The sequence below is a fragment of the Lepidochelys kempii genome, chromosome 2, assembly GCF_965140285.1.
Source record: "Lepidochelys kempii isolate rLepKem1 chromosome 2, rLepKem1.hap1, whole genome shotgun sequence".
NCBI classification, from domain to species: Eukaryota; Metazoa; Chordata; order Testudines; family Cheloniidae; genus Lepidochelys; species Lepidochelys kempii.
The window spans coordinates 49,633,189-49,643,604 of NC_136381.1; the positions used below are offsets into that span (position 1 = coordinate 49,633,189).

At 40.2% G+C, this 10,416-nt stretch overlaps 1 protein-coding gene across 1 annotated transcript; it reads left to right on the top strand.

Annotated features, from left to right (window-relative positions):
- Window positions 1–863: 863 nt before the first annotated feature.
- SLC7A13 (solute carrier family 7 member 13) lies at window positions 864–7,599 on the top strand. Its single transcript, XM_073330679.1, has 4 exons — window positions 864–1,684; window positions 3,785–3,916; window positions 5,789–6,153; window positions 6,444–7,599. The coding sequence occupies exons 1-4, from the start codon at window positions 1,018–1,020 to the stop codon at window positions 6,687–6,689; spliced, it is 1,410 nt and encodes a 469-aa protein (XP_073186780.1). The 5' UTR covers window positions 864–1,017; the 3' UTR covers window positions 6,690–7,599.
- The last annotated feature ends 2,817 nt before the right edge of the window (window positions 7,600–10,416 follow it).

Here is a 10,416-nt window from a genome sequence, read left to right on the forward strand (position 1 = left end):
GTTTCTCCAATTTAATGCTGATGTGGTTTACCTCATGTTATTAAAGATTCTCTGCTACACCGAGACTCTGTGCTTGCGAGAGGGGAAGTATTGCCTCTTTGAGGCACCCAGGGGGTGTGTAAGATTTTCCCAGGTCACTGGGTGGGGTCTCGAGCCAGTTTTGCATTTGCTTTGATGAGAGGGAACCCCTGTGTACTGAACCCGGCCCTTGCTGCTATCAACTAGGCCTGGCAGAAGGGTTACATCTGAACATCCTAAGTAGAGACAATGCACTAAATGACGCAGGGGTGCTGTGGGGGAAATAAGCAAGTGACGATGTAATTAAAGACTATCATAATGCATATGCACAAGATGACTGAATTAAGGTTCCACAGGTACCATTAATTCTGGAACTTCCTAGCTTTTGAGTGCTTGACTTTGCAACCGTGATACTGATTTTTAAAGGTAGTTGATCTGTAATAGATTTTATAAATGAAGGACAGACTTTCATATTCTGTCATAGAAACACTTTCACATTTGACATTGGGTAATTTATTTAACCCCGCTATGTTTCAGTTTTCCCATCTGTAAAAACCAGATATTTACCAACCACACAGGGTAGTTTTAATAACTGTTAAATGTTTTGAGATCCTTTGAAGGAAGACACTATAGAACTAGAAAGCATTTATTGTTAATGTATTATAATGACCGTTTCTTTAAAAAAACCTAATAATCTGTGAAGTACAGATTATACTGACATTTGATAACGAGTTGTTCTTGCAATACTTGGTTAATCATCTTCACACATTAAACATCAAACAACCAAAGAAGGCTTTGTCTTCTGAATGACTAAGCCAATATTCCTGAAGCGTTTCACTAGCGAGTAAGGTCAGGTCAACTTCATAACAACACAGCAATGGAATAAGGGGCTTCTCAAGCCCCTACAATCATTGACCTTAGCTGAGAACAGATAGAGAAAATGGGAAAAGGGAGCATGACTATCTCAAAGAAGAAGTGAGAAGTAATGAAAATGACAGGATGCAGCTCAAAAGAACAATAGGGTATTTTGATGGGGTAAATTTTATTATAGGCACCATAGTAGGTGCAGGGATCTTTGTGTCTCCCACAGGAGTGCTAAAATGCTCCTTACTTAATGTGGGTGTTGCGCTAAGCATCTGGACTGCTTGTGGAGTAATATCACTGATGGGAGCCCTCTGTTATGCAGAGCTGGGGACTGCCTTACCATTATCTGGAGGAGAATACAGTCACATAAAAAGAGCGCTTGGATCCCTACCTGCTTTCATCTTTATCTGGACAGCAACCTTTACCAAACCAGCATCAAATGCTACTCGAGCCTTGTTGTTTGCCGAATATGCTACCCAACCTTTCTATGGTGTATGCCCTGCACCAGAGCTGCTAAAGAAATGCTTGGCTTTGACAGTTCTTTGGTCTTTGGGGATTCTGAATGGCCGAAGTCTCAAAATGGCTCCTTGGGTTCAAACTGTTTTCACAGTACTGAAGATGATGGCACTATCTGTAATTGGCATAGGAGGCATTGTCCTGCTGGTTAGAGGAAGAAAGGAGAATTTAGGAAGGTTTGAGAATGCATTCAGCTCAGAGATTCCTGATGCCTCACAGATTGCAGAAGCTTTTTTCCAGGGATTATATGCATATGGCGGTTGGTGGTCCCTCAATTACATGGCAGGTATATCTCGTTTTTTACATTTAATTTGTGGCCAACATTCTTACATTCTTCAGATAATGTTATTAGAGCTTGTCTCCCAGTGAGACCAATTTAGCCTGTAAAGACATTTATATTAAAACACTGGTTATATTCAAGCTTTGTGTCTGGTTGTGTTGTAAAGGTGCATTGTCGTCTTTTATGCAGCTTGTTTGCATAATGTGCATTTACTGTCTCCAGAACCAGTGGCATATTTAAAGCAGAAATGTGGAAAACAAATGTGGAAAACAAAAGGTTTAGTTTAAATGCATATGCAAATAGAATTTGCGGACATAAAATAGTGATTTTCCCCTCTCTCAATGCTATTGCAATTATTTGCAAAAGGGTATGCAGAGCAGAGTGCAGATATCAAGACTGAGTGCCTTCAGCCACCCAGGGCACATACCAGAAGCTTACTAATGCACACCCTTGAATTGCTTATTTTGACAAGTACATGAACTATTTCATTTTGCATTGCACTCAGAAACAATACTTTTAACAATATCAGTTTTGATTTTCATAAGAGGTCAATCATTTCACTGGGAAAATAATTCTTAGTAGAGAATAAAGAAAAAGAGTAAAGGAAAAGAGTAAGGAAAATGTTATAAACATCTTTTCTGTGCCCTTTTTAATATATTCATTTTTAAATATTAAAGCCCTCCTAGTTTTTGGTTAGTCATTTGGTTATTCCACTTTGCATGTGATATTTAATAATATGAACAATTATTGCAAGCTTGCATGATAGATGTTCATGATAACGTAGATGATCATGAACACTGGGACTACTCGTATGAATAAGGGTTTTGCAGAATCACACCGTATACTTCAGTTTTTGTCCTTTAGTCTTTAACATTCCCTTCCAGTTTTATCCTTTCCTATAAGTCAAACATTAAACAAACTAAAAATAACAAAGGCTATTGGAAAGAAAAAGAACATGAAAAATGATTTAATGTTTTAAAAAATGACAGCGTAGAAACACTTATTTCTAGCTTGAGAATATGCTGTAGGCAAAAGCCTTTTTTTCTCCCCTTTTGGTAAAAAAAAAAGTTAGATTTTTTATTTTTAAATCACATTAGGACTTTTTTTAGCATTACATAAAACCATACTTTTTAACACAATAAAATTCAATTTTTTTCATACTCTACTAATTTGTCTGGATTCAATTACTACTACTGCAAAACAACATATTAGCCAACAGTTAGAAGCTGCAAATGCAGTGGACCTACATCTCAATACTTTTTGACACCGAATTCTCTTCTTTTTTAACAAAGATTTCTACCCCATCTGCCGGGAGCCAATGAATTCAATCTAAGATGAATGCCAGGCCTGTCACTAGTGAAACAAAGTTGGGAGATAAAAATTAAAAGTCGGGGTTCTAGGCATCCTGCCCTTCAACAGTTTAAAATACCAAAGACAATTTACTGCATTTTAGAAGATTTTAAACAACAGAGAAGATTTGAGGAAAATAAGAGACAGCTTACCCTTCTCCCGCCACTGTCAATAATAGGCCACCTCCACCTCTCTCACCCTGTTTGGTCCTTTAGAGTTGCCTGCTTATATGCTTTTTTTTGCAACTCACTTCATTGGGAGTGGACCCCTCTGTCCATGCCCTTTTGACAGATGAAAATGAGCTGTCTAGGTTTCAGTAAGTCTTTACCCTTTAAGCCCCTCTCAACAAGGATGCCTGGTTCAGAGATGGGACAGGGTGAAATTTGCACACAGAGAGCAGGTCTTTCAATAAAACAAGATTTAATAAAATAAATGGTTGTCTCAGCAACCCAGATTTACACTTGGTTAGGGCTTGGTAAGGCTTTTCAGTTTGTTTACTTTGTGCATTGGACAGCACTTTGTATATACTGTATTTCTGACTAGCTCTATTTAAAAGTAGTTACAGGTGTCACCAAGTACCTCCGCCAATTTTCATGGTTTCACAGTCAATGTTTCTCTCTCCTCTGTTACCTTATGAAACATTGCCACAAATTTACTCCTTACTCCTATCAAGTTTGTCAGGGAAGCACTTTTTCGAAAGCAATATTGTGAGTATATTTATTTTATTAAATAATTTTCTAAATTATATTTTTTCAGAAGAGATGATAAATCCTAATAGAAATATCCCCTTGACTGTGATGACTGCAATTCCTGCAGTGACTTTGTTTTATTTACTGGTAAACATCTCGTACCTGACAGTTCTGACACCTAAGGAAATTGTCTCCTCAGGTAAGGATATAAGGCTGATAAATCAAAAGGAGAGGTAATCATTTCAACTATTTATCGGTGTCCACCCTGTTGGGGTCACGTAGATCCAGATGAATTCAGGGTTTACATATAGGAAGGCACTGGACTTTGAGTCAGGAGATCTGGCTTCTGTTCTGAGCCCTTAGGGTATGTCTACACTGCAGCTGATGTGAGCCTTCAGCCTGGGCAGACAGACTTGTGCTAGTGGGGCTCAAGCTAGCATGCTAAAAATAGAAGTACAAATGTTGTGGCTTGGGCTCTCAAGCCTAGGGTCTTGGGCTCTCAAGCCTAGGGTCTTGGGTGGGCTTGAGAGTCTGAGCTCCAGCCTAAGCTGCAATGTCCATTCTGCTATTTTTAGTGCACTAGCTCTAGTCACTCTAGTGTGGGTATGTCTGCCTGGGCTGGGACACTTGTTTCCAGCTATTATGTAGACATACCTTAACAGAGACTTCCTGTGGGGCTCTGAGGAAACTCCTTGGGGGCTTGTGTGTACATAGAAGTTGCCACAGTTTAATTTAAATCTGTTTAGTAAAACTGGAGTTGTTGTAGCTATGTCAGTCCTAGGATATTAGAGAGTCAAGGTGGGAGAGATAATATCTCTTATTGGACCAACTTCTGGTGGTGAGAGAGAGAAGCTTTTGTGCTTACACAGAGCTCGTCTTCAGTAAGAAGACCAGGCCTTTGTCTCTCTGTGCTTTAGCTCACTACCTGTAATAGTACGACTATACTCCCTACTTCACAGGTGTGTTATAAGGAAAAACTCATTAATGTTTGAGCAATGAGCACCGTTGAAAAAGCCTACAAATAAATAAAACAAAAATGGTCTTATTACAGGCCTTTTTTAGGGGTTAATTTTCAGAACAAATGTCCTCATTCTGTAGGCGGCTCTATACTAAAAGTGCCATGCGCTTAGAGTCTCTCATCTTCCGTTGGATTGTAGCTGCTATAGAAAGTCCAGGAAGAATTGTATTCCTCTCTCTGATTGTCCTTTTTCTGTCCTAATCAGCTTCTTATACTGTGCGCATCACTGTAGTATCTGAGTATCTTATGCCCTTTGGTTGTTGGCCCAGTAAATACCAGTCCCTTTGCACTAGCATGGGCACTTGACTAGCGAATTTTCAAGAGGTGCTGGGAAGTAGCCCTTCACATTTCTTTGTGGAGTCCCACAATGGGACAGAGCAGGGGTTCTCAACCCTTTTCTTACTGAGGCCCCCCCAACATGCTATAAAAATTCCACAACCCACCTGTGCTGTCGCAACTGTTTTTCTCATATAAAAGCCAGTGTTAGGAGGTAACAAGCAGGGCAACTACCTGGGGTCCTATGCCATCGGGGGCCCTGCGAAGCTAAGTTGCTCAGGCTTCAGCTTCAGCCCCAGGTGACAGGTCTTGGAGCCCCAGGCTTCAGCACCGTGCCACATGGCTTTAGCTTTCTGCCTTGGGCCCCAGCAAGTCTAACATTGGCCCTGCAAGGCAGACCCCGCTGCAACCTGCTCGCGGCCCCCAAGGGGCACCCCAGGCCCCTGGTTGAGAACTGCAGGGATAAAGGATTAGATTCTGTGCACTGATGAATCATCTGACCTGTCCCTGCCCTCTGCATACTGCCACGCAGGAAACTCCCATTCAGTAGCAGTCCATGTCACAGGGGGTTAACACATTTGTTCTCCCCACCATGCCCTGATCCCATCTCCTGCTTTTGCCTACTTGTAAATAGTGTGGTTTCACTATACACAGCCACAGAACCCTCTGTACCCCCTAGTTCTTACTCACAAACTGGTTCCACTGAGTTGTCATCAGTTCAGTAAGACTGTTGGGACACCACACCCACGGTTTTAATGACATTTTGTTTCCTTGCAGTTGCTGTGGCAGTCACTTGGGCTGACAGAGTGATCCCCTCGGTTGCTTGGGTCATTCCTCTCTCTGTTGCTGCCTCAATATTTGGTGCCCTCAACAGCAGCATGTTTACATTAGCACGATTAAGTTATGCTGGAAGTCAGTCGGGACACCTGCCTGTTTTAATATCCATGCTTAATGTCCACTATTGGACTCCAGCACCGGCCATGATTTTTTCAACCATCATTGCATCCATTTTTATTATCCCCGCTGATCTAATTACTTTAACAAATTACTTTGGATTTTCTGTATGGCTAATGATTGGACTGACTTGTGCCAGCCTGATTATACTCCGATACCGGGAACCTAATCTACAGCGACCATACAAGGTAAATGGAAAAAAGAGTTAAAAGGTGTAACATTTTATCTTGGGATAACATTGGGGAAAAAATTCCTGAACATCTAGTTTGTGAATAGCAATTGTAAATGGATGGTTCACAATTCATTTTTAGATTAAGCTTTGAGTTACTCTTTTTGCTGACATAACCCCAGGCAAAAGGGGTGGCGGGGCAATTAATTGTGCTTGCAATATGGCAAAGCTACTTAGTTCTCTTGCATTTAATGCATAAAATGACAAATGTCTATTTTTGCTTCCTCTAACAATTTGTTTCTTTTGCAGGTGTTTTTACCAGTTGCATTTGCAATGGTGGCAGTTTCTTTGTTCTTAGTTTTGGCTCCTATAATATGGTCTCCCAAGGTGCAGTATAGCTATGCCCTTCTCTTTATGTTGGGGGGACTTCTGATTTACCTGCCTTTTGTACATTTTAAATTACATTTTAATTTTGTTGACAAAATTACTTGTTACTTACAGCTACTGTTGGAAGTTTCTCCTGCTGATGTATCTGCTGATGGTAAATATGAGTAAGAGCAAATGTTTAAACCCTATATTGCTAGCAGCCAATAGAAGTTCTTTTTTAACTCAAGTGGTTGCAGTCATGGAGTTAAGCATGTGCTTAAGACTCTGATTCAGGAAAACACTTAGGCCCCGATTTTTAAAGGTATTTGGGCAATGCTGACTGACTCTCAATTAGATTTAGGTTCCTAAGTGCCTAAATCCCTTTTGAAAATACTTTTTAGGGTTCGTCTACATGGTGCATTAGTTCACACTAGAGGATGTAAATTCTAGTGAGCATTAGGGTGTTGTGCACTAACTGGCCCGCGTGGACCTGCTAGCATTAACAGTTCCCTCGTGTTCGTTAACATAGTCTCCGCAGAAATGGCATTTACATCTCTCTACTGTGGGTTAACTCACAGTCTAGTCGAGTCCTTAGACTCCTAAATCAGGTTGGCGTAATTTGCAATGTTGAGTGCAGCAACACCTAACTACCTTAAAAATCATGTGCTTACATTGAAGACGGTGAAGAGTCCCATAGGGATTAAAAATTATAATCTCAGGCAATCTCATTGGACTTCTCATCATCTTAAAGTTAACCATGTGCCTAAAGACTTTGCTAGATTGGTGTCAGAGCATTCAGCACCTTGCATGATAAAGCCCTTTATGTAGAGAGAATCTCTTTCAAAGTTGTAAAATCTATAAAAGCAGGAAAAAGTGTTTGTGTTTGCCCACTGTAATAGTCGCAAATATAAACTATACTATTAACTGAATACATGTCAATATGATCACATCTACTTTAGGAATCCAGTGTAGAGTAAATTGATGTTTTGATTATTTTTAGTATTAAGTAGTTTGTAGTCTAGGGCTTCTGGATTTGAATAATTTGTAATATTTTTCATCTGTGCTGGCTTGAATTGATTAAAAACTTTGAAGAACCTAACCTTCTTGCCTGACACTATTTTTTTTAATCCCAGAAAAAACCCACAGGGAGTGCTTGGCTGTTTTAAAACTATACATACAAATGTACAAATGATATCTTATTAAATATCAGATAAGGCAATAAGAGAGTTGTTTGCACTGTTCAATGAATATGTTTTTAGTGTAACATACCAAGTCATATTTCATGGGGGAAAAAAGGAACAATTTTCCATGATTATTACTTAGGCCCCAAGCATAGGAGCCCATGAAGTACTTTATTCTCATAAATCGGCTATGATGTACCACAGTCTCCCCTACTGAAGTGAGGTGCTTGCATCATGAGAGTCCCAGGCTCAGGGTAATGTGGATGCATCATCTTGGGTGATATAGTCCAGCTGGGGAACCTGGCCCATATGGGAGCATGGGGACATGAGGAAACCAAAATACAATTCCCATGAGTCACAGCAGGAGGATATCCAAATCAAAATATTTCAGGTTTGGGGAGTTTTGATGATGCTCCCCCCATCAATATTTTCCATCAAAAGCAGACCCTTCACAAAAACCAAATATTCTATTGAAAAACAGTTTTGACAGAAATTTTTCAACTAGTGCTATGCAAAATACACACCACAGCATCTGTAAAAACCCTGGTTTAACATCTAAAAAAGAGGAAAAAATTCCCATAACATGATATAAAACAGCTTAAATACGAATGTAACTACCAAGAAAGCAATATGTGAAGAGACTATTGACCTTTGCTGAGTGGTAGCAGATTTGGGGGGCCTTGTCTGTCAGTTTCCCACTGGAGGAAAAATCAGTGGCAGAGTATGAGGGTATTTTCTTAGTGTAGTGTGTTCATTTGCAGAATGTTCATACCTCCTCTTTCCTGGAACAGAGGTGTTCACAAAGGACACACAGGCAATGCCTTCTTGCAGAAATCTCAGCTCAGGCACCACTGCCAATCACCAAGGAGCAGCTGCTTGGGATTTCTGTCTCTCGTGGACTTTACTGGAATCTGATTGCTTAAATACACTGTTCCCCTTTCCTGCCTCAGCTGCTGGTTTTACACCTGGGAAAACCCCCTAATTCAAGGCTCCTGACCTAGGGTCACATGGCTACAAAACCTCCTTTTGTGCAGCGCCTCTGAATCATAGAATCATAGAATATCAGGGTTGGAAGGGACCTCAGGAGGTCATCTAGTCCAACCCCCTGCTCAAAGCAGGACCAATCCCCAATTTTTGCCCCAGATCCCTAAATGGCCCCCTCAAGGATTGAACTCACAACCCTGGGTTTAGCAGGCTAATGCTCAAACCACTGAGCTGAAACAGAAGGGAACCTCAGAAGACATTTATTTGTCCATCCTGAGAGTGCTTTAAACCCACACAATCCCTATCATGACCATCTGGGTTTGATTACTGCATGGGGTTCCTTTAATTCTTTCTATGGAGAGTTGAATCCTGAGTGCTTATACATGAATGACTCATAACATGCATGACACTGGCACCTGTTGTCACAATACTTTTCTTTCTTACCTTGAACAGTCAATAAAAGTATTCCCATAGACTAGGGAAAGCAAAGTAAAATTTATCTTAATTATTCAAATTCAAGTCCCCACATTAAAGGGGCACCTTACAGCATTTTCTGAAAAAAGCTGAGATCACCATCTTCCTTGGGCCTTTCTGATACCTGATCTTGCTAAGGATGTTCACTTTTTTCTAAGAGATAAAATGTGTGCCTAGAAAATCTAGAATATCAAATAAGAAGCACACAAACAAATATGAGCGGGGAAGAAAAAAGATCTACCCCGTGAATATCTGAGAAACTGGGGAAAACAAAGTGTCATCACTTCCCTCAGATAGAGTTATCTGTTCTTCAAATCAAATGTAATCTTCTAAAATCAGGGAATAATGCTATATTTTCGACGTTTGGGAGGTTACTCCTAATGCCTGAGATTTACAGCAGCCATGTTGTCCTTGTCCACCACTTTTCACAAAGACACTGCCACAGACCACTAGGCTTGAGATGATATTGCAGAGATGTCACATCTCCTGCTGAATGCTTTAGGTCCATCTGCTCCTCTAAATGAACAGGCCCTGTAATTAGACACTTAATTATTAAGTATTACTTCTACAGTATCACACACACGCATGGAGTTTTATATCTATACAAGAGACATGATTCTTGCCTCATAGAAATAAGTGAGCTTACTTTTCCATTTAAGCAAAATTCCATATACTTGGATATGACAGGTCTGCTTGGACCTACTGCTGAAACAAACAGGGTCTCAATATCAACCTTTCTATTAGGAGGCCTCTCACTATGTTCCTGAATACTTCAGGTAATTATGGTTCCTGGATTTTTCGTGTATGTGTCAAGGTAATGACACAACTAATCAGGAAAAAGATCTTGGAGTCATCGTGGCTAGTTCTCTGAAGACGTCCACGCAGTGTGCAGCGGCAATCAAAAAAGCAAATGGGATGTTAGGAATAATTAAAAAAGGGATAGAGAATAAGACAGAGAATATCTTATTGACCTTATATAAACCCATAGTACGCCCACATCTTGAATACTGCATACAGATGTGGTCCCCTCATCTCAAAAAAGATACATTGGCATTAGAAAAAGTTCAGAAAAGGGCAACTAAAATGATTAGGGGTTTGGAACGGGTCCCATATGAGGAAAGATTAAAGAGGCTAGGACTTTTCAGCTTGGGAAAGAGGAAACTAAGGGGAGATATGATAGAGATATATAAAATCTTGAGTGGTGTGGAGAAAGTGAATAAGGAAAAGTTATTTACTTGTTCCCACAATATAAGAACTAGGGGCCACCAAATGAAATT